General features: G+C 59.6%; 1 protein-coding gene across 10 annotated transcripts in view; it reads left to right on the top strand.

The window, feature by feature from the left end:
• Window positions 1–25,655, top strand: part of WNK2 (WNK lysine deficient protein kinase 2) — a 132,744-nt gene that overhangs the window by 42,388 nt on the left and 64,701 nt on the right. For 9 of the 10 annotated variants that reach the window (XM_058695937.1, XM_058695936.1, XM_058695935.1 and 6 more), the window contains 14 exons: window positions 1,809–1,897; window positions 4,668–4,887; window positions 9,329–9,611; window positions 13,565–13,767; window positions 15,464–15,595; window positions 15,877–16,068; window positions 17,298–17,864; window positions 19,787–20,080; window positions 20,486–20,535; window positions 21,484–21,652; window positions 21,739–21,855; window positions 22,050–22,220; window positions 22,415–22,460; window positions 22,912–23,031. In XM_058695937.1, coding sequence (XP_058551920.1) covers window positions 1,809–1,897; window positions 4,668–4,887; window positions 9,329–9,611; window positions 13,565–13,767; window positions 15,464–15,595; window positions 15,877–16,068; window positions 17,298–17,864; window positions 19,787–20,080; window positions 20,486–20,535; window positions 21,484–21,652; window positions 21,739–21,855; window positions 22,050–22,220; window positions 22,415–22,460; window positions 22,912–23,031 — 2,653 coding nt within the window. The remainder of the gene's footprint in view (window positions 1–1,808; window positions 1,898–4,667; window positions 4,888–9,328; window positions 9,612–13,564; window positions 13,768–15,463; window positions 15,596–15,876; window positions 16,069–17,297; window positions 17,865–19,786; window positions 20,081–20,485; window positions 20,536–21,483; window positions 21,653–21,738; window positions 21,856–22,049; window positions 22,221–22,414; window positions 22,461–22,911; window positions 23,032–25,655) is intronic. The other variant, XM_058695939.1, reaches the window with a different exon arrangement.

Raw genomic sequence — 25,655 nt, 5'->3', positions numbered from 1 at the left:
CTGAGGGTGTGGGGGGTGGGTACGCACACAGGACCCGGCTGGATCGGCAGAGACGCATAGGTGGGCGTGCAGTGCCCTGGCGGTGCTGGCAGGAGAAGGCAGGCTTGTGGTCATGGGCAGTGGTCCTCCATGGGGCAGGGGACACCCCAGGGGGTTAGGGCCTCATTGCCAAGCTTGCAGGGGTGCGGGGGGAGCAGTCCACCAACCCTGGCTTCTGGTTGCGCACGTGGATGCTGCTGTGGTCTGTCTGCTGGGCTGGGGGAGACAGGACTGATTCCTGCTGGTGTGCTCCACGGCCACCCTGGTCCCTCGCAGGCCAGGGACGCAGGCCAGGGCTCCTGTCGCTGCTCCAGCATCCAGCATCTGCCCCCGACCCCGGGTCTCTCAGGCATGCCGTGTCCCTGCTGCCAGCTGCCCGACCCCATACGTCTGAGCCTGGGGACACGAGCCCTTTCAAAATGGCAGCCGTTCTGGCACGTTCTTCACCTGCTTTGGGGGCCTCAGCCCCGCACAGGTGGATGACAGCTTACACGTGTGTTTACCTGTAGTTGTGTTCCTCAGCCCACCTGCCTCCCATAGGGACCTTGGCCCTTCCTCCTGTTGTAATTAGACTCTTCTTTCTGTTGGCCTCAGTGGGACAGCATGGGGTCCTCACCTCCACCAGGAAGTTCTCGGCCGTGCCAGAGCCCCGTGTCCCACTCTGTTGCTGCACAGACCCTCCTGCATGTTGGGCACACACGATTCCCATGGGTTATGGGCCTGGGGCCTGAGGGTCAGGAGTTTGTTGGGCCCAGCAGGGCCCCCACCTGGTGGCGGGAGCCGCCAGGGGTCCTGCACTCTTGGGTCCACCTCTGGGCTGGAGGCCACCCCTCCCCAGCGTCCCGCCCCCTCTCTCCATGGGAAAACATAGGCATCATGTTCTCTGTGTTTAAAAACAAAAAAGCCAAGATGAGGACTGGCGAGGCAGAGTCTCGTTGAGGAATGTGATGGGTGAGGCTCCTCAGTGTGTTTAAAAACCCTCCCCCAAGCCCCTGCCCCCAGCAGCTGCACATGAACCCTGCAGTCCATCCCCTGCTTCTCCTGGATCCTCTGGCCTCAGGGTGTGCACTTTGGGGTACTGTGCTCCCATGCCATGGCCATCGCTGGCACCCGCTCGGCCCTTGGTGCAGAACCGCACGGCACTAAACCCTGAGCCACCAGGCCTAGGGAAGTCAGCCCTGATTGTGGCCACGGTCGGGCAGATGTCTGGTGCCCTTAGCCAGCAGCAGTGACCACACAGTGCCCTCAGCACCCTCCAGGGAGGGTGTGGTGTGGAAGGTGGCCCCTCTGCCCGGCCGCCTCATCCACACTGGGGGGTGGCTGCTCCCGTCAGGCGGGGGCTGGGTTGGGGTCTTTCTCAGACTCTGCTGCTCCTGACAGCACATCGTCGGGGACTCGGGATGAGCTGAGCCCCCAGCAAGCTGGTGTGCCTCCTGCCTCCTCCCCTTCGGGGTTAGTGCCAGCTGAGTAGGAGGCAGGTCCTGTCGGTGACTCCACTCATCTTGTCTTTTTTTTTTTTTTTTTTAAATTTTTTTTTGTTTTCAACATTTTTTATTTATTTTTGGGACAGAGAGAGACAGAGCATGAACGGGGGAGGGGCAGAGAGAGAGGGAGACACAGAATCAGAAACAGGCTCCAGGCTCCGAGCCATCAGCCCAGAGCCTGACGCGGGGCTCGAACTCACGGACTGCGAGATCGTGACCTGGCTGAAGTCGGACGCCTAACCGACTGCGCCACCCAGGCGCCCTCCACTCATCTTGTCTTAACAGGGCATCAAACCTGCCAGCTTTGAGAAGGTGCATGATCCTGAAATCAAGGAGATCATCGGGGAATGCATCTGCAAAAACAAGGAGGAAAGGTGAGTCCCGGGAGGCTCTGGGTCTGCGTGCTCTTCCTGCGGAAATCACCCCAGCTGGCCCTCACACACGGGTGGTAGGCAGGCAGGCTGGCTGCTTCAGGCCACGGCGTCCCTGGGCCAGCGAGGCCTCTGGGAAGGCAGGGGGACAGCCTTGGCCCCTCCTCGGCTGCCTGGAGCTCGCTCCCCGGCTTTGGGGGCCATCCTGGAGCCTCCCTCCCTTGCTAGCTGCTTCTCACCCACCTAGCCTGAGCAGGGCCCCCCTCTGCCGTGCCCTCAGCCTCCCTTCCAACCGCCTGCAGACTGCGAGTTCCACGCACCTGAGTTTCAGCCCAAAGCCCTGAGCTGCCCCCGAACCAGCCCCCGCCTCTTCAGCTGGTCAACCAGGGCCTCCTCCCCTCTCTTTCCCTCCTCCCCTCCCTCTTTCCCCTTGCCTCTCTCCCTCCTCCTACCTACGTTCTCCTCCCTTCCCTCCTCCCCTCTTCCTCCTCCCCTCTCTCTTCCCCTTCCTTTTCCCTCCTTCTCTCCCTCCTCTCCTCTCTCCCTCCTCCCCTCTTCCTCCTCCTCTTCCTCCTCCTCTTCCTCCTCCCCTCCCTCTTCCCCTTGCCTCTCTCCCTCCTCCTACCTACGTTCTCCTCCCCTCTCTCCTCCTCTCCCTCTTCCCCTTCCTCTTCCCCCTTTCTCTTCCCCCTTTCTTCTCTTCCTCCTCTCCTCCCCCTCCCCTCCCCCTCCTCCCCTCCCCCTCCTCCCCTCCCTCTTCCCCTTCCTCTTCCCCCTTTCTTCTCTCCCTCCTCCCCTCTCCCTCCTCCCCTCCCTCTTCCCCTTCCTCTTCCCCCTTCTCTCCCTCCTCTCCTCTCTCCCTCCTCCCCTTCCTCTTCCCCCTTTCCACTCTCCCTCCTCCCTTCCCTCTTCCCCTTCCTCTTCCCCTTCCTCTTCCCCCTTTCTTCTCTCCCTCCTCTCCTCTCTCCCTCCTCCCCTTCATCTTCCCCCTTTCCTCTCTCCCTCCCCCCTCCCTCCCCCCTCTCTTCCTCCTTCCCTCCCTCCCCATTCTCCTCCCCTCCCTCTTCCCCCTTTCCTCCCTCCTCCCTTCCTTCTTCCCCCTTTCCTCCCTCCTCCCCTCCCTCCTCCCCTCCTTCTTCCCCTTTTCTTCCCTCCCTCTTCTTCCCTCCCCTCCCCCCCCATTCTCCTCCCCCCCTCCTCCCCCTTTTCTCTCTTCCTCCTCCTACCTATATCCTCTTTCCTTCCCTCTTCCCCTTCGTCTTCCCCCTTTTCTCCCTCCCTCCTCCCCTTTACCCCTCCTTTTCCCTTTCCTCCTCCCCATTCTCCTCCCCTCCTTCTTCCCCCTTTCCTCCCTCCTCCCTTCCTTCTTCCCCCTTTCCTCCCTCCTCCCTTCCTTCTTCCCCCTTTCCTCCCTCCTCCCCTCCCTCCTCCCCTCCTTCTTCCCCTCCTTCTTCCCCTTTTCTTCCCTCCCTCTTCTTCCCTCCCCTCCCCCCCATTCTCCTCCCCCCCTCCTCCCCCTTTCCTCTCTTCCTCCTCCTACCTATATCCTCTTTCCTTCCCTCTTCCCCTTCGTCTTCCCCCTTTTCTCCCTCCCTCCTCCCCTCCTTCTTCCCCCTTTTCTCCGTCCCTCCTTTTCCCTCCTGTCTTCCCCTTTCTCCTCCCCTCCCTTCTCTCCCTCCTCCTACCTTCATCTTCCTCCCCTCCCTCCTCCCCTTCCTCTTCCCCCTTTCCTCCTTCCCTCCTTTTCCTCCCCTCCTCCAATCTTCAATTACCCCTGCCCCTCACCCCATCCCTCCCCCTCCTCCCCCCCCCACACTCTTCCTTGCCCCCTTGTGTGCCCTCCCCACCCCTGTGCACATAGCACATGGCCACCCTGTCACTGTCCTCACCCTTGATATCTGCTGCCATCGTCTCTCAGGCGTCCTTTTCTGATCCTTGGGCTTTCTCTCCTGCTCCCTGCAGGTTATCACATTTTACTTTTTAAGAAAAACAGTAAAAAGTTGTGAAATGTAAGTCATATTAGAGAGGTATAGAAACAACCACCTAGAAGCAAAGAATTCTCAGAGCAGACCCTGCAAGACCACCTTCCAGACCGGGACTGGCAGGGGCCCTGACCTCTACTCCCCTTTTCCTGGGTGGTGACCGCGCATGGGGTGTGGGCTCCGCCTGTCCATTGGATGAGATGCCCTCTGCAGTAATCAGGGAGGGGCTGCTGGAACAGACAGGACCCTGGGAAGAAGGGAACTCAGTGTTCAGGGATGGGGAGAGGTTGCCATGACGTTGCCCAGCAGCTGACCCACCCCCATCCTGAGGAACTCTGGAAGGCCCCTGAGCACTCCCTGCTTCTGGGAGCCTGGACTGCGCCCCTCCCCCCCCCCCCCCCCCCCCCCAACAGTTTCAGCCTCACCTGGAGCCACGAGTCTCCATGGCACCTGGGGGCTCACCAGCGCTTCCACAGGCCTATCTGCGCCGTGCAGAGCCCGGTCTAGAAACTGTTCACTTCTGAGTCTCTCTTGATAGGGGTGTTTACTTTTCATAATGAGAGAAAAAAGAAGCTGTGAAAGCTCTGCAGTGAGCTGCGTTCAGGTGTAATCTTCTCCGCTTCCCTGGGAATAAACCATTGCGTGCTGCCCTTGAGGACGGAGCCTGCCCGTTGGATAGTACAGTCGGAGAACCTTCTGGAAGGAGCGGGGTGGGTCAGGGCCCTGGCGCTTTGTCTAGTGCCTTGCCAGCAGGCCTGCCCTCACCGTGCCCATCGACTGCCCCTCCTCAGGTACGAGATCAAGGACCTGCTGAGCCACGCCTTCTTCGCGGAGGACACGGGAGTGAGGGTGGAGCTGGCAGAGGAGGACCACGGCAGGAAGTCTAGCATCGCCCTGCGGCTCTGGGTTGAGGACCCCAAGAAACTGAAGGGCAAGCCCAAGGACAACGGGGCCATAGAGTTCACCTTTGACCTGGAGAAGGAGACGCCGGATGGTGTGGCGCAGGAGATGGTACCATGACGCTCGCTTGCGGAGGGCGGGTGGCGGCTACCGGTAGATGCGGGGTATTCCGCGAAAGCGTGTGGTTTCCAAAGATCAGGACGAGGTCGGAGCAGGGGTGTGGCCCTATGGCGAGCGTGCAGGGCGGGGACTGGGGGCTCCAAGGCAGCACGGTGAGGGCTCCTATGGGGTCGTGAGGGGTCCCGTGGAGCCGTGCAGGGAGGCACTGGGGGCTTGGGTGGATCGGGAAAGGCCCGGGTTTTGACCAGGGTTTTGCTGCTTTTGTGTGAATGTGGCTTTGGTTTGATTGTCCCTTTGTTGCCGAGGGCACTGGGTCCCGCTGCAATGCTGCAGGAGAGGTGCGTGTGAGAAAGGAGCTGCTGATTTTTGCTGTAGAAAGTGAGCTTGAGTGAAAATCCGCGTGCTCGCCGCAGGGGAGGCAGTGCTAGGCCGTGCCTCTCGTCGGCACAGAAGTGCACGCCCTCTTTTCCTGCATCTAGCACGCCTGGCAAAATCGTAGTGCCTCCCAGGGTACAGCTCGTGGGTTCTCTAGACTCCCTGGCCCTGGGTGGGTTTTAAGGAGGAGGAAGTGGACTGTGGCTCTGGAGGGTGGGCTGGGAGGCCACGTCATTCCTCGAGCCCCTGCTCGGAGGAGGAAACTGAGGCTGGCTGTGCCGTGTAAGATGTGGGCCACGGGCTGTGGCTCGGCTTTGTGGGCGTAGGGCGCCTGTGAACACAGCACGTGAGGAGTCCATGGCCTTGTGGGTACATCGGGGCAGTGGTAGCAGAACGGTTGCTGCACGGCCAGCCGGGGCCTCACCGCGCCCTGGATGGTGGCTGGTCCTCTGCTGCTTCCCACATGTACGGTGAGCATGACATCCTGCTGATGGCCCGGAGCCCAGGACGGGACCACCCTCACCTTCCCAGCTGCCGGTCACATCCCTGGGCCCAGAAACGGGGCAGCACTGCTGTGAGTAGATCGAACGGGGCTGTGTGGCTCACACGCCCGAGCGGATGTTGGATCGCTAGGTACCGACTTGCAGTTAGTGGGCACGTCAGTGCCCTGACTTCAGGACCCTTGTTCCTCCTTGACCTACAGCACCGCGGTCCCCTCCCACCTTCCAAAATTTAAAGCACAAGCATTGACGAGCTGGGTGATGTGCAGGCCGGTGGCCCAGGAGTGAGGGTCCAGTGCCACATGTCCTGGGGACCCACAGGGAGAGGGACCTGGCCAGGAGGTAGGCTGTGGCCAGGGGTGGCCCTGCTGGAGACGATGCGGGTCCCTGGGGCTGCCGTGAGGGGTGTGTCTGTCAGGGCCGGCCAGGTCGGGCCGGTGTGGGCACCTCCGGAGGCCTGGGGGCAGGCAGCTGTCTGCCTCCCTGTGAGCCTGGTGGCACCTGCTCCACACACCCGGGGAGCCTCCCTGCCCAGGATGGATTCCGGTGGGAGCCCCGCGCAGGTCAAGGGCCACAGCAATGCACGAGGACGACGGACCGCGGCACAGATGGATTCCACGTGATGTCGTCTGCCACAGTTGGACCAGGCGCCTCCTCCAGCTCTTCAGTTGTAGGAGGGGGTGGTGGCCACACTCGGCCTGAGGCCTTTTTGGGAACACCCACTCTCGTGAGCGACTTCTCCCTTCTCTGCCTCAACACAGAGATGCCCGGCCTCCTCTGTCTCCGGCCCATGCCGGGCCTGGCGCCTCGCCTGCCCTCAGTGAACCCCTGGCCCTTGGCTGGACTTTCTGGGCAGCGTCCGCGCATTCCCGGTGGAGACCCTAGGGCCCCACACTTTTTCTGAGGAGCGTCCTACAAGCAGCAGGACGTTCTCGCCGACTGCGCGTTGCTGTGTTCAGTTAAAGATGATGGAATGATGCATGCCCTCTCCACTCCGGGAGCAGGACGAGCTGGTGCCTCGGGAGCTGCCAGTGTCGAGCTGAAAGTGGCTGCGTTTCCAGGGCCGGGTCTGCCTGCGGCTTCGGCTCCTGGCCGGGACCTTCCCGAAGGCCCACCGTAAGACACCAGATCTGACATCAGGAGCCCCAGTGGGGCATTGTTGCCCCCGGCTGCCCTGGGTGGCCACGTACCAACAGCTGTAATTGAACACACCTACTTCTTTGCAATGCCAGCGCCCATGTCACAGGCTAAAACCAGCCACCTCTAGCAGGTGGCTCACGGGGTATAGGGGACGAGATCGAGATCACCGGGGGTGAGAAGGACCCGTCCCCTGGGCTGGCTTTGGCCTGGAAGTGATCCCTTGTGAGGACTCCTGGAGAAGGGGCTCGCAGCCTGGCCCGGGCTCCCCGTGTCTGTGCACCCCCTCTTCTGCCTTCATGGCCTTGGTGCAGTCGACATTGCATTGTGGTAAAGAATGGGGCTAAATTTTCCCCATCCGGGAAAAAATAGAAGAAACACCTTAGAGAGGATCGCCAGGGGGTGACCGTGAGGACAGAGATGGAAGGAAAACTGGGCCATGGGCAGAAAATAGAAGCAGCAGGCAGGTGTGTCCGCGGGGCGCCTTCTTGTCTGTGGCCTCTGGTCAGGGTGGCCCTATGGTGGGCTGGCAGGTGAGTGGGCGGCACTGACCTCAGCCCCAGCCCCTCGCGAGAATCCTGGCCGAGTGCCAGCACTCACCCTGCCACCCGGGGCCCCAGTCTGGCGGGAGGCTGGCTGCCGAGATGTCTGCGGGATTTTGACATGGTTTGCTCTGTCCAGCAGGGTTGTTTTCTGAAATGAGATTGTGAAGTTACCATCAGTCCCACCCTTAAAGAAAAGTTGCAAACGTACCAAAGAGAACCATTTCACATGATGTCTAGACCTGATGCCCCATCACCCCGAATATGCCCGTGTCTCTTTTCCACCGTTCTACTTGGCCACCCCAGCCATCAGAACGGGGAGAGCCACTCAGGCCTGTTCAGGGTCCCTTGTTGTCTGTCTTTAGTTGTCTTGCCATGAAGGATACATCCGGTGACCACCTTGCGTGGCTCCCTTGTGGTCATGTCCGTGTGTCTGTGGGAGTGCTTGGCGTGGGGCTGTGTCCCCACCAGGGCCAGCCCACTGAGCACGTGGCCTTTGATCGCCTGGTTGAGGGGCGTCTGCCAGCGGTCTCCTAGGAAGTGGTGGGTGGGTGTACCTCGTGACTGTGTCCTCTCCATTTATTTGCGTCTCCGTGGACTCACGGTTTTGTTGGTGAGTTACCCATGACCACATAGTACTTTACCCCAAATGCAGCACTGTACACGTGTGTGGTCTCACACTGTCCCTGCGGTCAGGAATCTGGGCGGCTTAGGGGGTACTTCTGGCTCTGGGTCCTCCACGCCATGTGGCCGGGGCGTCATCCAGGGCTGACCGGGGCCGAGGGTCTTTTGGCGTCTGTGTCACTCACCTGGCTGCTGGCAGGCCACTGTTTCCATCCGGTGGGTTGTTCCATAGGCCACTCGTGACATGGCTTCCCGTGAGCCCGAGATCCACGGGAGGGTGTGGAGGGGCGGACAGAGACCACACATGTGGTGTCTTGTGTAACCTCATACCAACAGTGACACCTGTCACTCCTGCCGCCACAGGTCACTTGCGCTCCCCGCCATGTGCACTGGTGGACATGCTCCTCAGGCCATCACGGCGTCACTCTGTGTTTTGATGCCCAGCACGTGTGCCTTTGGACCGTGGAAGTGCTGGGTGCCGGCCCGCGTCCTCCCACGCATCCTTCGTTCCTCGTTCTCTGAGTGTGGCTTGCTTTCAGGCACAGTGAGGTGTCTAGGCCCCTCCTCCTTCTCTTGCCTGAAACCACTGTTCCGTGGGGAGCTCAGCTCTCACACTGGCCAGACTCCGGGCACCACCCCGGGCCCAGCTGGTGTTCTGTCGCCTGCACACACGCTCATGTGTGCATCTATGCACACGTATGTCTGCTGTATGTTGAAAGCCGTGAGTTCGCTCGTCTCCCGATAGGTGCCAAAAGTTCTGTGCTCTGGCTTTCTCCGTTTCCACACGAGGCTCCCACGGTGATGGGGCAGAGATGGGCCTCCGTTGCTTCGTGGTTTTGCCCTCGGTGTCCTCTGGGAGAGCTGTGACTTTTCCCAGAGATCCGGGGCTCCTTCACAAATGCTCTCCTGGGTTCAGAGTTTTCCGGGCATGGGTGCCCCCGTCCCCCCTTGTCTCAAGTTACACGGTGCACCCCCTTCCCTTTGTGCGTTTTTGGAGAGCTGTCCGGCCAGAGGCAGCTTAGGGTCCCTCCCCTCCCTGCACTCGTCCCGCGGGCACACGCACCTGCTGCAGCCTTGCTGTCCCAGGAGCGGCACTGTGCAGGTCCAGAGGGCTGTGCTTTTTGCAGATTTTCAGTTGGCAGGAGGGCACTTCCTTCCAGGCGGGTGAGAGATAGGGTGGGGCCTGAGAGGGGCTTCTGCAGAAATCCTGTGAATGGGAGGTGACTGGTAATGGTGTGGCACCGTCCTTTGCAGATCGAGTCGGGATTCTTCCACGAGAGCGACGTGAAGATTGTGGCCAAGTCCATCCGCGACCGAGTAGCATTGATCCAGTGGCGGCGAGAGAGGATCTGGCCGGCGCTGCAGCCCCCGGAGCAGCGGGACCCAGGCAGCCCCGACAAGGCCAGGGGCCCGCCCGCACCCCTGCAGGTCCAGGTGACCTACCACGCAAAGGCTGGGCCGCCGGAGCCCGAGGAACCCGAGGCAGACCAGCACCTCCTGCCTGCCGCGCTGCCGGCCAGCGCCACCTCCCTGGCCTGTGAGTGCCGTCCTCCCCGCGCCCGCGCCCCCAGCCCGCGCGCCTCAGGTGTGGACCGCAGGTGCGGGCGAGCGCTCTCCCTGGGGCCGGGGGGCACTGGGGTGTCTTTGGCTCGTGGAAGCCTAGCGTCTCGGGACAGGCGGGGACAAATGTGCAGAGAGATCCAGAACCTCCCGTGCCCCAAGCCAGTAGGATGGAGTGGCTCATCCAGCTACTGCTTCTATGTCGAGGCCAGTCCTGGCCGCGGGGCCTGGTGGGGGCATCCCCGCCGGGACACCACTGCCCTGGGGCCGAGAACGGCTGCAGTCTCCCGTGGTCCTGGCGCTCTCAGCCGTGACCTTTGCTGCCAGGATTACATGTCCCCGAGGTTATCTCCTTTCTAGTGCCCGACCTTTGGCACCTTCACCCTGTTTCCCAGGGTATCACTGATGGCTTGTTGGGAATCACGCGGAGTCCCGGATGACTGGGAGAGGGAACAGAGGGTCTCCTGCAAGTCTGGGCAGAAGAATGGCCTGCCTTTGCTGCTAGTAGCCTAAAAATCCAGCTGTGGGCTGAGGGTTGAGGACGTGGCATCTTCCGCCCATTCTGTGAATAAGTGCTGAGTATGACTGTAGCCTACCTGGGCCACGTTTTTAGGCTGTTCGTGTGGAGAGGTCAAAATCTCCTGTTCGACTGATTTAGTAGGAGCACGCCATCTGTCGTTAAAACAGTAGTGACGTTCTTCAAAGTGGGCTACTGAAATTCAAACCAGTAGCTAGCTGTGCTCGGAGACCGCGTGCTTGCCTCCGGCTTCCTCCCGACCCGCTGGCGTCCTCATCCCACTTCTTGATAAGCCAGCGGTTAATCGAGGGGCATAAACTCTGCGTGGGAAAAGGCTCTCTGTATCGGGCGCACTTCACACACCAAACACCTGGCTGTTTGAACGGTTTCTAGGCAGGAGAGACACCCGGACCTGGAACGCAGTCTGCCGGGGTCAGCTGTCCCTGCACAGACTCGACCTGCCGTGCAGACACGGATCGCACGGTGGCTCAGCATGGGTGGGCGTTCTGTCTGCAGACACGGTCTGCCTGTCGATCCAGGGCGGTGCTGTGCGTTCGTTGTGAGTTCTGTAAAGCAGATAACGTGGTTGCGTCGTGTAAAATTCAGACGGTACCGGGGGGTGTGCAGCAGAGGTCAGTGACTGTTCCTCCTTGGAGGCCACTGATGTTGCCTGTCTCTTAATGGTAACTTCCAGAGATAGTGTGTGCATAGAATCATTCACATGCACCCACACGTATGTGCATATATGCACACGTGTGCACGCAGCAGAACCCACACACATGGGTGTCCACAACGTACTGAGCGTACTCGCACACACAAAAGCCCTGTGCTTTGTGAAGGTGAGATGACGGGGTCCGGGCTGCACACACATCACTGGAAAAGGGACCTGATCTTGAGTAGCAAGGTGGGTGGGCAGACGCACGCATGTCAGAAGGTACAGCAGACATGCTGTGGGGTTCTCCACCACAAGCTGCCCACCTCAGCCCAGATCAAGCTCATTGAGAAGGTGTGGGTCAGCACCCAGTGACTGCAAGAAGGCACTTTGTCAGTAGGTTTAAAAGATTTTTTTTTTAAGTTTACTTATTTATTTTGAGAGAGAGAGACTGAGAGAGGAAGTGAGCAGGGGAGGGGCAGAGAGAGAGGGAGAGAGAATCTCCAGCAGGCTTCCACACTGTCAGCACAGAGCCCAGCTGAGAGCTCGAACCCCCGAACCATGAGATCATGATGTGAGCCCAAATCAAGAGTTAAGATGCTTAACCAACTGAGCCACCCAGGTGCCCCTAAATTTTTAATTCTAGAAATAACACATTCCCTTTATTTTTTTTAGGAGTAGAATTCAGTGATTCATCACGTACATACAACACCCAGTGTTCATCACAGGTGCCCTCCTTAGTCCCCATACCCCATCCAGCCCATCCCCCACCCACCTCCCTCTGTCAACCCTCAGTTTGTTCTCTATCATTAAGAGTCTTTTGTGGTTTGTTTCGCTCTCTTCTCTTTCCCTCCTTTCCTGTATGTTTATCTGTTTTGTTTCTTAAATTCCACATATGTGTGAAATCTGACTTATTTCACTTAGCATGATACATTTTCACTCCATCATTACAAATGGCAAGATTTCATTCTTTTTGATGGCTGAGTAATATTCCATTATATGTATGTATATATATACACACACATATATACATACACACATACATATACATATATGTATATATGCATGTATATATCATATCTTATCCATTCATTTGCAGTGGGCATTTGGGGTCTCTCCATAGTTTGGGTATTAAACACATTCTGCTTAAGAAAGTAAAATGTTGCACATATGGTTAAAGTTGGTTTATATGAAATTTGCCAAGTCTGTACATACTCTTTTTCTTGTGCACACACTGTGTGTTTCTGTGTTTCTGTCTTGTGTGTGTCTGTCTCTATTGCTCTGTCTCTGTGTCTCTCTTTGTGTGTCTGTTTCTGCGTGTCTCTCTGTGTCTCTGTGTCTCAGTGCATGTCTCTGTGTGTGTCTGTCTCTGTAGGTCTCTTTGTGTGTCTGTCTCTACATGTCTCTTTGTGTGTCTGTCTCTGTAGTCTTTCTGCATGTGTCTCTGTCCCTCAGTGTGTTCTTTCTGTGTCTCTGTGCGTGTCTGTTTATGTATATCTCTTTGCATGTGTCTGTGTGTCTGTCTCTGTAGGTCTCTCTGCGTGTGTCTCTTTGTATGTCTTTGTCCTCTGTGTCTCTCTCTGCATGTGTCTCTTTATGTCTCTGTGTGTCTGTCTCTGTCTAGGTTTGTCTGTATGTGTCCGCGTCTCTGTCTCTGTGTGCAGGAGGAAATGACCACCAACTGCTCACTGAAAGTCACCGCGTGTCTAATGGGTTCCGTGCAGTTATAGACCTTGGGGCTCTCGTGTCCTCCCAGGTTAGAGCGGACCCTGATGAGCCCCTGGGAAAAAATGACTTTGATGTAAAGCCAGCAGGATTCCCTTTTACTCCATTCGCTTAAATTACAAATGGACACAATGCTGGCTCTCCGAGGCGCCCTGTAGACGTGCTTGGTGCTGCGGGTGGGAAGCCACAGTGTCCGTGTACATTCTGGAGTCTGGAAGCAGGAAGCAGAAGGTGCCATTTCAAGCAGGATTTTGTCTTCACCGTTCAGTGGCCTGGCCATGCAAGCGGCCTGTCGTCCCCACTGTGATTTGGGGAGGCGAGCCCGTGGCCACGGGGCCTGTCTGTGCCTGGTGTGTGGGTGGCTCCCTCCGCTGTGGCACTGGTGCGGGGAGCCACCCCCTCTCGGCCTCTCTGCGGGGTGGGGCCTCGCCTGCCCCATTTTCCAGCTGGGTTACGGGTGGGCCTGTGATGTGAGGGCCAGGTTTGGACTCAGCTTTTCCTGCTTTGTGCTCTTTGTCGTGGTGGTGGTGAAGGTGGCCAGAGTCCCTGCCCCGTAAAATACGGATGAGTGTTGCTTCTGCCACAGGACCCTAGTTTCTAGCCTCTCCTAGCTTCTGTCAGCCTCCTAAGGTCCCTTGCCGAGCTCTCGCTCTCCAGCCGGGCCAGGCAACAGGTGAGGGCCCTGTCTGTAGCCAGGGTGGACACACTTCCTGCAGAGGATGCTGTCAGGTGCCCTCCTGGGACCCGTGGTGCCCATGGCAGATGGCCCCTGGACAGCATCGGGGTGGGGCGCCAGGGCATCCCCGGGTGGGTTCCAGCCCCTGCCCCCCATCGTCCTAGAGTGATTTGTCTAGAACGATAAGCACTTAAGTGCTCAGGTGACTGAGAAACCTGGCCAGGTCTGGGTTTGCCGGAGAGCGCAGGGGACCGGCTGAGCGTCGTGTCTGAGCACGGTCGCGGTCCCCAGACCGTGTGTAGAGTGCGTGGGGTGGTGTTTGGGGGTGTCTGCTCTGAGCCGTGCCTTTGTCCTTCCCAGCGGATAGCACGTTCGACAGCGGCCAGGGCTCCACCGTGTACTCGGACTCTCAGAGCAGCCAGCAGAGTGCGGTGCTGGGCTCGCTGGCGGACGCGGCCCCGCCCCCGGCTCAGTGCGTGTGCAGTCCCCCGGTGAGCGCGAGTGACGGGCCCGGCCTGCCGTACAGCCTGCCCTCGCTGGGGCCCTACCAGCAGCCTGCCGTGGTGAGTCAGCCCCTCCCCCCGTGGCCTGGAGCCCCACGGGCAGCCCAGGCTGCGCTGGCCCGTGGTCAGGCCCCGGGGAGGTCCACCCTGCTGGGACGTTGGGGGCTGTGCGCTGAAAGGCCCACTGGGTGGGAGGACAGGAGCGCGGAGCCCAGACCGCAGAGCTTCGTGGCTGTGGCGGAGCTGGCATCGTTTCTAGTAACGACACCGCTGGTTCCGCTTGCGTGTCTGGCCCCGCTGAGGGGGTCGTACGTGTCCCCGGGTAGCTCTCCACTGGACACCACGCAGCCGTTAAACGTTAGAAGCATGAGGACGGCAGAATTGTGGGGAACGTGTTGAGCCACGGTTGACAGACCTGTAGGGTAACTTGTAAGGTGCGGAGGCGGAGCCTGATGGGTGAAGCGGGAACAGCCGGGGGGAGGGGGTGGCGGTGGTGGGGGGTCCGAGCCGGCCTTTATTCTTCAATTTGATTTGATTTATGCCCAGATGAACCCCACGCTTCACAGCTGCAGAGCTGGGCTGTGGAGGGGGGTCCAGAGGGAGAGTCAGGCCCCTAGGCCCCCTTCCCAAGGGTCCAGCTGCTGCCGCCTGAGCACCGGTCCCCGTCTTGTGGGCCTGGGCCGTCGGGCAGGCTCAGAAGGTCCCTCTGGAGGGCGTTTGTGTCTGCTGAATCCTGGACTCGTTTCCAGCTCCCGTTGGTGGCTTTGCTGGTTTCATGAGATGAAGTGAAGCAGGATTTTAAACGGCAGCAGAAACTCACGTAGGGAAAGGTGGACTGTCACCCCACAGTGGTGGCAGTTGGTTCTGGGTGGCCCATCCTGCGTGCGGGGCTCCCCCTGGGCACATGGCTGCGGTTCCTGCACAGTGGCTTCAGGTGAACACGGAGGGGAGCTCGTCCCCCCCCCCTGCAGGCCTTTCATAAAGCATTTACTGTGAAGGACACAGTGAGCGGTGAGGCCTGGCAGTTCCTGTCACCCAGAAAACCAAAGCACTTTCCGAGTCGGCCTCGGACATCTTTCCTGTGTCCAAACCTGTGCCCCCCACAGCCCCCACCTGCATCTCCCATCTCCGTATTTGAAGTAAATCTCAGAAGAGTGTTTTGCCCATAAAGATGTCAGTCTGTACATCTGCAGGATCAGGTTCTTGAAAACAGAACCTGACAACATCATTACATGTAAAAATGAGCATGTGAGCAGCTCTTCCTTAACAGTGTCAGACACCCAGCGCTCAGACCGTGGACTCTGGGTCTGTGCTGCCACTGGCGATGGGGACTCTGGCGGCTGAGTCACTGAAGATCCCGGCTCTGTCCCACTATCTGGTCTCGCTTTCCCGAACCCTGCTTGTGATGTATTTGCGGGTCTGTGTTTCACACGGTCCCATACATGAAAAGCAAGCTCATTCATATCTCTCTCCCACTGAATGTCCCGGTTCTGCAAAGCCTTTATGGTGTTCTTTTCTCATGATTGCATAATGTCTCATAGACCTGAAATTCCAGAACATTCCTTGGTTGGGAGTAGTGGCTGTTCTCAGCTTAGAGACCACCACATCTCACTTCTGCCAAGTTCTGTGCCCAGGCGAGTCCCTAAAAGAGTGAGAGGCATATGGAGAGCGGGTGGCAGGTCACTGTGGCTGTGGAGCTCGAGCTGGGTGGGGGGCCTGAGGGCAGCCGGTGAGTGGCTCTCGGTGCTCTCTGCAGCCTGGACTGCCGGGGAGCTCCGTCCCGCCCCCAGCCCGCCCTCCGCTCCCGCAGCAGCATTTCCCGGAGCCAGCCATAAGTTTTGCTCCCGTGTCGACGGGCCCGGGCCAGCCTGTGCCTGCTGGCCAGCAGGTGAGTGTGGGCTGCCCTTGCTCACAGCCACCACCCTGGATGTGCAGCGAGCTCTGCTGGCCTGGGTCCCCTCTGCTCCTTCTCTGTGGTTGCCCGGCACCTGGGGTGCAGATGGGAGTGGGGTTTATAGATCCATACCACTTGGAAGAGCCCCGCTTACACAGAATGATGCCTTCAGATATGCGTGTCTCAGGCTCCGGGCTGGGTGTGTGTGTGTGCATGTTGGGGAGGCTCAGCAGGATGCTGATCTAAGGGAAGCCTCCCCCCGCATTTCTCTCCAGCCTCCTCCACTGGCCCAGCCGGCGCCCTTGCCCCCTGTCCTGGCCCCACCGCCTGTGGGCCCCCTCCAGCCGGTGCCCCCTCATCTGCCTCCCTACCTAGCTCCGACTTCCCAGGTGGTGGCCCCTGCTCAGCTGAAGCCCCTCCAGATGCCGCCAGCACCTCTGCAGCCTCTGCCTCAGGTGCCTGCTCAGGTAAAATCCCCCTCCCCGCACTGCCCTCCACCTTGCCTTTGCCCCCAGCCTGGCTGGCCGCTCTTCATACTCTGGGCTGTGAGTGCTCATGGGTCCTCGGGATGGGAGCACTCCCTGGGGCTGGGGTGGCCGTGCCCATCTGCCCTGGGCGTCTCTCCCAAGTACGTCCGGGACAGAGAGAGGTTCGGCCCAGGGTCAGGGCCACGGGAGCCAGGGTGTAGCACAAAGCTATGGCCACGGTCTATCATGGAGCCACCCAAGGCTGTGCCCATTGTGAGTCCAGGGCCTCAGATGACCAGGGACACTGGATAGTACACGGTGCTTGGGTGCTGTTGCTGGGGTTAATGCCATCGACGGCGTACCTGTCACGGTCCCATCACACCACGTTGGTGGGATGCAGAAGGGAACTGTGCCACATATTGAAGGTGTGAGCGTCCCCACGGTTTGCAGAAGCCCATGGGAGAGTCTTGTCACCTGGTCTTGTCCTCATCACAGTCACCGTCTAGTTAAGCTGCTGTTCCCTTTCTGGCGGTAACAGTGTTGAGTGGCTTTTCCGATAGGTAAAAGTTGGCTTGCAGACTTTTGTTGCTTGATAATCGCGGGAAGACGGGCATTATGTGACGATGCTCACATGTTGGCCACTGGAAAGGCTTTAAAGAGAGAATCCACCAAAATGTGTTAAGTGCTGATTCCAGGAGGCCAGATAGCGGGTGTCTCCAGGACGGAAGACCAGACCCGGAAGGTTCCAGAGCACCGCTGTGGGGCATGGCCCCAGCACGTGGGGGGTCTTGGATATGCTTTCCCCTGAGACAGCCCTCCAGAGTTTGGTCTCCGTGTGAGTGTGTTCAGACTGGGGGTGTTAGGCAAAGTAATTTCGGATCTTGGGGGCCAGTCTGGTGGTGTGGACGGTGCTGGCTCTCGAAGGAAAACGTGCGGAAGCTGTGAAGCCGGGAGTCGCTGCTCCAAGCCCTCGTGTCCGAGCTGCCGGCTGGTTCCTTTCTGCAGCAGCTGCCTGGAAGTGCCGGGGCTGGTGGTGGGGGCATCAGGCGGGTGCGGGGTGGGCCGGCGGGGGGCGGGGCGTGCGTCAGGCGTGCGTGGTGCGAGAGGACTGTTCTGGGGCTGGCGTGCGTCGGTCGGCGTGGGGCGGGAGGACTCGTGTCGGGTGGGTGTGGGGCGGGCGTTGGGCCGAGCGAGCCCTGGTGAGGCTGGCGTGCTCCCGTGTTTTTCAGGTGCCTCCGCTTCCCGTCGGGCCGCCCATTGCGCCCCTGGCCTCCATGGACAGCCTCTCCACAGCTTTGCCCGACCTGCCGGCCGCCACCGGGCCCGCCGTCCCCTCCGTCCCCGCTCCCTCTCAGTATTTCTCTCCCGCCGTCATCTTGCCAAGCCTCCCGCTCAGCGCCGCCGCCGCCCCCCTGCCCGCGTCACCAGCCCTGCCCCTGCAGGCGGTCAAGCTGCCCCACCCCACCGGGGCGCCGCTCGCCGTGCCGTGCCGGACCATTGTGCCAAACGTGGCGGCCACCGCCACCGCCATCCCTCTGCTGGCCGTGGCCCCGCAGGGTGTGGCCGCCCTGTCCATTCACCCGGCCGCTGTGGCTCAGCTCCCGGCCCAGCCCGTGTACCCGGCAGCCTTTCCGCAGATGGTGCCCAGCGACGTCCCGCCTTCTCCCCTCCACGCGGCGCAGAACGTGCGGGCTGCCCCGTCCCAGCCTGCGCCCCCCACGCTGCCGCAGCCCCACCAGCCAAGCGTCACACGCCTTCCAGAGCAGGCCGCTGCGGCAGGTGGGGCGGGGAGCCAGGTAATCCACCTGCCACGCAGGGCCCGCCCTCAGGTCCCGGAAGATGGCCTTAGCTGCTGACCCAGAGAGGTTCTCTGGCCTCTGCTTCTCCGTAGACCCGGGGGAGGAGGAGGGGTGGGCGAGCGGGCAGTTCTGTCCCTCGGCTGTGGCTTCTCATGCCGCGTGTAGCATGCCTGCTGTATCCAGAGTTGCAGCTGCGGGAGTTGGGGTGACTGATGCTTCCACTATTGGGCTCTTTAGAGGGTCAGTGTTAGCTGCTGCTGCTGCTGGTGATGGTGGTGGTGATGATGATGGGGTCCCTGGCCATGCCTTCTCCAGGCGGGGTCTAGAGCCCGTGTCAACTCCAGGCGGGGCACCTGGGAGCCAGCTAGTGGCTCACCCCCATCCCAGCAGCCAGGGAGTGAGGCAGACGGGGCTCTGAGGAAGCAGACAGGCAGTGCTAAGGGCACACAGCTGTGGGTTTCAGGCTGGCCAGAGCAGACAGGGATGACCCCTGGGGTCAGATGGGCACCCTAGGTGGCTTTCTGTGTGGACAGTGAAGGCCTGGCCTTCCCAAGACTCCATGCACCTGTTGGAGCTCTAAGCTGTTTTCCAACCTCACGTGAGGAGAGGAGCGGGAGTGGGGCCTGTCACCTGGGGCCTCCCCCCCCACCCCCCGGGCCCCAAGTCTCAGCAGCTGTGTGGCTGCAGTGAGCTATTTGCCTTCTGAGCTAAGATCCCTCTCCTGTGTGCTGGGGCCAGTAGCCCGCCTTGGGCCTCGTGTTGAAGATCTACCCCCAATGCGCGTGGAGGAGCCAGGTGTCACTTTGCACTCTCTAGTCTCGAGTAAGACCGCACATCTGGAGAGCACACAGGTTCTCCTGGCCGTTGATTCTCAATGCCTGATTCCAGAAAGGATTTGTTGGTGAAAAAAGGGCTGGTTTGTGTTGACAGCAGGGGGGCAGAGGAGATGCAGCAGTCTGGCACCCAACTGAACAAGCACCTGCCTGGCCCGTTAGTTGGGGTGACATCCGCTCAACCGGTCGGGGCTGTTTGCAGAAAGCCAAGGGCGACGTGGAGGCCTGGGGTCTGCAATGTCAGGGCCTGGACTGGTGCCTCTCTGCCTTCTGGCCTGGTGTGTGGGTCGCTGGCTCGGCCGGCAGCTGGGGCAGGCGCCGTGCGCCCACAGGCTGTTGGCCATGCCTGGCGGCCTCCCGGCGTCTGTGGTTTATGGATGGGCCGGGCTGGCTGCCTCACGGCCTCCCTGCGCTGAGAGAAGATTCCCGTGAACACAGCAGCTGGGGGTCCTTCCGGGGGAGAAGGGGCTGTGGCTTTCACAGCCGATCCCCACGCCAGCATGGCTAGTAGCGGGCCTTCGTGTTCCTGACCTCAACCTGGAGGCAGGGAGGGATGGAGGCTCCCGCTCTTTCGCATGGGGGCCCACCTTCTGCCTTGTTTTCTCAGCTGTCCCACCGGGAGCTTTTAGAGGGTCTGTGAGGAGCCCAGCCCGTGTCCCGAACCACCCTCTGCAGGCCGAAGTCCTCGCTCCTCCCGCACGTAGCTGACGGAAGGTTGGGGCAGTGTGTGGGTCAGGTCCCTTGGTGGCCCTGGGGAGCCCTGTCCATTGCTGAGTATTGGCCACCATTAGAGCTTCTCAGCTGGACTTAAGTTCGGAAGCGAAGTGTGGTTTTAGGTTTCATGGCACAGAGACGAGGACTTGGAAGTGCCCGTTGTTAGCGGTTACTGCTAAATGTGTGTGTTAATGTGTCCTGGGGCCAGGGGCCAGATTGCAGAGGAACGCCCATCACCCAGCCCTGAGTGGGTGTGCCTGCCTGGACCAGGAAGCACCTGCTTTGGCCCAGGACCCCCCCCTTGCCCCCCCCACCTCTTGGCAGAGGCATGGCTGGCACTCCAACTGGCTTCCCTGTCCCCTGTGCCCCCAGATCTTGCTTGGCCACCCGCCTCCATACGCTGTGGATGTCACCGCCCAGGTCCCCACGGCACCCGTGCCAGCCGCCATCCTCTCCCCACCTCTTCCCGAAGTGTTGCCGCCTCCTGTCCCCGAGCTGCCTCAGCTCCCCAGCTCCCTGGCCCCCGTGGTGGTGGCGGCCTCTCAGAACTTGCCTGTCCAGACCACGCAGCTCCTGCCGCCCGCCTCCCACCCACCACCACCCACGGGGCTCGGGGTCGCCAGCCCCTGCCCGGCCGTGCAGCTGACGGTGGAGACGGCCCCGGAGGTATGTGCCCCTGCCCCCTGCCCCCTGCACTCCCCCACCCCTGACCCTAGTAGCCCCCTGAGCAGCGGTCTTAGGTCTCCGCCCTGGAAGTTGGGACACACTCAGGAAGGTGGAAGTGTACCCTGTGACAGCTGTAGGCACTGCTTTTCCGCTCCCGCTAGGAGATTGGTGGTGCTCCCTCGGGGGGATGGGAAGGCCCGTGTGCTCTCCCGAGGGGATGACTGCAGCGGGGTGGCAAACGGTGTGCCCTTGCTTTCAGGAATTCCACGAGACGGAAGCTCTCGAGCCTGCCGCCTTGTGTGGTCGGCTTCCTGGGCCGGCGAGGTGGGGGGACAGCAGGCCGTGTGCGGCTGTGTGGTGGGGAAGCCAGTATAACCCATCCTCCTGTCCGTGGTCTTGTTTCAGGAGCAGTCCTCTCAGGAGAAGCAGCCCAGTGCCCCTCAGAGCTGTGACAGGTACCGGCCCAGCTGGCCCGCGGGCTCCCATGTCCACCCAGACCCTCCCGCACTGAGGCTGCGCACAGACCCCTGCCACCCTCGCCCTTGCCGGTCACAGCGTCTAGCACCTGTTTCCGAGCCTGACTTGGCGGAGCTTCTCTGAAGTCCCCCGGGGTCTGGGTCCAGGTCTTGGCACCTGTCTGTGGTGCCTAGCATGTACCAGAAAAGGAGGCAGTGGGCAAAGAGTGGGCCGAGTGTGGCCCACGCCCCCAGCCTCCCGACTCCGTGGCTGTTGGCCACCTGTCTTGCCTACCCATAGAGCTTGTCACACTGGGGGACGGAACCGGATGCAGGAAGCACTCATGTGTCCTGGTGTGCCAGCCCCAGTCAGTGCTGTGCAATGCCTCCTCAAACCCTGCTATGGCCCCAGGTGGTTGTTGAGTTCCTGTTGCACAGATGGGGAAACTGAGGCACAGGGGAGGATTTTCTTTTTTTTTTTTTTTTTTTAATTTATTTATTTTTGGGACAGAGAGACAGAGCATGAACGGGGGAGGGGCAGAGAGAGAGAGAGACACAGAATCGGAAACAGGCTCCAGGCTCCGAGCCATCAGCCCAGAGCCTGACGCGGGGCTCGAACTCATGGACCGCGAGATCGTGACCTGGCTGAAGTCGGACGCTTAACCGACTGCGCCACCCAGGCGCCCCAGGGGGAGGATTTTCTTAATCCTCATGTGTTCCGTGAGCCAGCTGGGCCCGAGTCACAGATCAAGACTCAGGACAAAGGTCCCGTGTCAGACAGCCCTACGACCCCAGTGCCACTGAGGACAGGCCTTATGGTGGGAGAGGGGGCTGGGGGCCCTGAAGGTGGGATCGGGGCTGGCCTCACATCCTCTAGCTTTTCTGGCTATTTCCTGATCTCGCGTGAGGACTGTCTGCGGGTGGCTGTAACGTTGGGTTTTCACACAGCTACGGAGGCTCCGACGTTCCCTCTGGAAGAGAGATGAGCGACAGCTGTGAGGGTGCATTTGGTGGTGGGAGGCTGGAGGGCAGGGCCGCCCGGAAACATCACCGCAGGTCCACACGTGCGCGCTCCCGCCAGGAGAGAGCCAGCCGCCCCCGGCTCACCATCCTGAACGTGAGTGGCCCGGCAGGGCAGGCCCGTGGGCACAGGGCTCCCCGGACGCGGCCTGCTCGCGGTCTCACCACCCCCGTGTCCTGCAGGTGTGCAACACGGGCGACAAGATGGTGGAGTGCCAGCTGGAGACGCACAATCACAAGATGGTGACGTTCAAGTTTGACCTAGACGGGGACGCGCCTGACGAGATCGCCACCTATATGGTGAGGCCAGGTGTCTTCCCCTGACACAGGAGGGCCATCTCCTGCTTCCGCTGTCCCCGGGGGGCGCTGCTGCTGTCACCGAGCCGCCCCTGGGCTGAGTGCGGGGCGGAAGGGAAGTGCACCCGTCAGGGAATAGCTCGTGCGGCGAGGCCCACAGCGTGTCCGCCTGAGCAGGGCTGCCTGTGACGCTGCAGGTGGAGCACGACTTCATCCTGCAGGCCGAGCGAGAGACGTTCATCGAGCAGATGAAGGACGTCATGGACAAGGCGGAGGATATGCTCAGTGAGGACACGGACGTCGACCGGGGCTCCGACCCCGGGGTCAGCCCGCCGCACCTCAGCACCTGCGGCCTGGGCACTGGGGAGGTGAGTGCTGGGAGGGCCGGGCTGCTGGAGGGTCTGCAGGTCACGCGGCTTTGGGTGAGGTGGCCCGGAGGGTGGGCGCTTGCGGCTCAGGGAGGGTGGACCGGGCTCCGGAGGCCCCTTGGGCGGCCACGCTGGGCTCTGTGGGAGGTTCTTGTTCCACACGGTCTGCTGATCTCTGCTCCTTTACCTCCCAGGAGAGTCGCCAGTCCCAAGCAAACGCCCCCGTGTATCAGCAGAACGGTACGTCTGCCTTCTGGGCCCGCACCTGCCATCCTGACCTACCTCTGGAAGAGGCATTTCTGTCCTTGTCCCTTCTCTGTCTCTTGGCCGTTTGATAAGACCGTGTTGAGCATATCATAAGGGGGTTCGGCCATGAAACTGGGGGGTTTGCTGGCGGGTGTGGTGAGCTGGGTGTGGAGCTGGGTGTGGCCCTGGTGGGGACTGAGCACAGCATGGACTGGCCGCTGCCTCTGTCCCCCCTTCGTTGATGGCATTGCCAACGTTCTGGGAACAAGCTCGTGTTGAGGGTGTTGTGTGAGCCCCAGGCTTCCAGGGAGGAGTCCCCCCAGGCGGGCTGCACATGCCCCCCCACTGGTGTGAGAAGAGCAGGTCTGGTGCCAATGGCGAGGGGTCCTGTCAGCCATGGGAGAAATTCACTCTGTCTCTCCTGCTGTTTTGCTCTGCTCTGTAGTTCTGCACACGGGCAAGAGGTGGTTTATCATCTGCCCGGTGGCTGAGCACCCAGCGGCGGAGGCGCCTGAGCCTTCACCGCCACTTCCTCTGAGCTCCGTGCAGCCAGAAGCCAGCCAAGGTAAGAGCAGCTGGAAGTTCCACGCTCTTCTCCCCGGTAGCTTGGTCACTCGGCGTGCCGGCTCAGCCCGCACCGTCACCCCAAAGCCCAGCATGGCTCGTGGACCTCATCAAGTCCACCTGGTTTTCCACCTAGTCAAGGTGGCACTCAGGCTCGGGCTGCCCTTACTGTCCTCGTGCAGGTGACGCACCCGGCCGCTCAGCTGTGTGCCCAGGGACTCTGACCTTGCTCTCTCTTACCGCCGTGGGCGATGGCTCCCACCTCCTATTTCTTCCCTCTGTGTGGCCCACCTGTAGGACACTCTCCTCCTTACTCCGCTTACTCTGGGGGTGGAGTGGGAAAGTCCCTTTCAGTACTAAGACTCTGATTTTAAATTGTCCCCAAGGAGAACTAATACCGATTTGGCCGTGTGGGGACAGATGCCAGCAAGCTTGCCCTTGGGGCGATCGTTAAATCCTTATTCCGTGGTCCCTTGGGAGGCTGAAAATAATCACTTGAACAGATTAAGGTTTAATTCCCTGTAAGCTGGCAGGAGAAAGTTGCCAGTTATGTAATTTGACCTAACTTTATGGCACATGGGTGAAAAATATTTGTAAATCATTTTTCATTTTATATCATGAGTTCCCAGTGATTTCTGTTATACTTCTGAAGGTTTGTTCCCATGGGGAAAAGGTCAGCCTGATAACAGAATCCCAGCACAGCCATAAACAGACCTGGTGACCTCAGGTAAAGGACCTGGCCCACCCTGGATGAGGGGTCAGGGGAACAGCAGCATTGTCTGCAGTGGCTCAGTTTTAAAATAAGAATATGCTTGATTTAATACACACACACCCAGTTAACTAGAGGCAGAAAAACCCTTATAAAGTCAGTTTTCTTTGTGATGCATTGATTCATAGGACGTGCCCAACTTAAACCCTAATTCCCTCATCTGTTCATTGATCTCAGAGAACCTTTGGGAGCCAGTTTCCTTACTTATTTGAAAAAAAAAAGTAGCTACTGTCAGGGACAGCAGATTTGTTCATCGGGATGCACCGTCCACTGAGGATGAGAGAAGTTGGATGATGGTCAGCTTGAAGGTCCTTGGGCATCAAAGGCAGTGCAGATCAGGCCAGGGTCCAGGGGAGGGTGGAGACCTAGGACGTGGGGTAGCCCGGTGCTGGCCCTGCTCCCCTGGAGGCAATTCCCATTCCTGAAAGGTGACTGAGAGGCTGAGGGCTGAAGCTTCAGCAGGCTGGAGAGAAGGCGCGGAGTCCTGCTGGAGAAGTGACAGGCCAGGCAGAGCAAGGAGCCACCTCAGCATGGCGCCTGCATTGGGGTGATGTTGGAGCATGTGCCGTGTGCTCAAGCAGAAGCACGCAGGTCCTCTCTGGAGGAGGGTAGCTCCGTTCTGGACCTCGCGGTTGTGCACCTTTTGAACGCACTGCTTGACTCACGATAAGAAATAGAGAGTCTGGGTGATATGGAGTTTCCACACAATAGCAGCCCTTCACTGAGCCTAGCCGCGTGCCGGCACAGCTCTTTGAGACTTGGGAAGTAAGTAGCAACAGGGGGATGGAGGAAGTGAGCCAGAATTCCAGGGATTCCTGGGCTGGTGGTGAGCTTATAGCATTTCCCTCTGGTGCCTCCTGGCCTGAGGTCAGGGCAGTGTGCAGCCTGGGAGTGAGTGCTGGGTGCAGACAGGGAGGCTCCGGGAGATGCCCGCTACTTTCCTTGCAGAGCAAGAGAGTGAACAAATTCCTAAAGCACAGAGCATGGTGTGGGGTCCTCCCTGTCCACCCCCCACCCCCAACATTTCTGAGGGGCAGCAGCAGCAACAGGAACCAACGCAGTGGAAGTGGAGAGCATTTCTGCTGGGTGGAGCCAGAAGTCAGGGGAAAAAGGATACAAAATCAAAACCATTGCTCTTTTCACTTTCTTCTCTCCTGCCACTGGGCTCTGCTCCTCTCAGTTGTTCAAGTGGATGGTTTCAGGGGACTGGAAAGGGGTGTCATGGATCTGAGATATCATGCAAAAGGAGGAGCTTGGGGAGGAATCCCATGAAGTTGTTCATGAACTCCTGGGCTTACCCTCGTCCTGTGTGTGTATGGATCTGATCCTAATTAGCACATGATAAGCTGAGAACTGAGCTGATGGATAGACTGACATTGTAGCCACAGCTCTTAGAAGGTGGATTGTAACTCGCAGCTTGAATCTGACCAGGTTAGTTGTCTGCTAAAGGAAACATCAGCATTTCACCATAGGAGTTAAAGAGATGTAGGGTCTCATGGTATTCAAAATCCAGACTAATGCAGTCCAACCAGTGTAATCCAAATACTCCTCACATGAAAAGAAAAATGCCAGCTTGGGTTGGAAAAAGACCACCAACAATGACAAGACAAAATAGATGTTGGGATGATCTCACAAAGACTTTCAAGAAACAATTGTAAACATGATCCAACAAGCAATTATAAACGTTCTTGAAACAAATGTTGAAGTGGAAAGTGTTCATGAAGAAAGGGAGTACAAAGAGGAGACAGAAACTTGAAATACCTGGAACTATCTAATCAGAACTTAGAAAAAGATGAACAGAGCTTCACGGACTGTGGAACGGCACGGAGGTCTACTGTTTGTGTCATTAGTCCCAG

This window comes from Neofelis nebulosa, chromosome 12 (assembly GCF_028018385.1).
Source record: "Neofelis nebulosa isolate mNeoNeb1 chromosome 12, mNeoNeb1.pri, whole genome shotgun sequence".
In the NCBI taxonomy this organism is placed as follows: Eukaryota; Metazoa; Chordata; class Mammalia; order Carnivora; family Felidae; genus Neofelis; species Neofelis nebulosa.
Note: the sequence above shows the minus strand (reverse complement) of the source record. Positions and strands in the feature narration are given on the sequence as shown.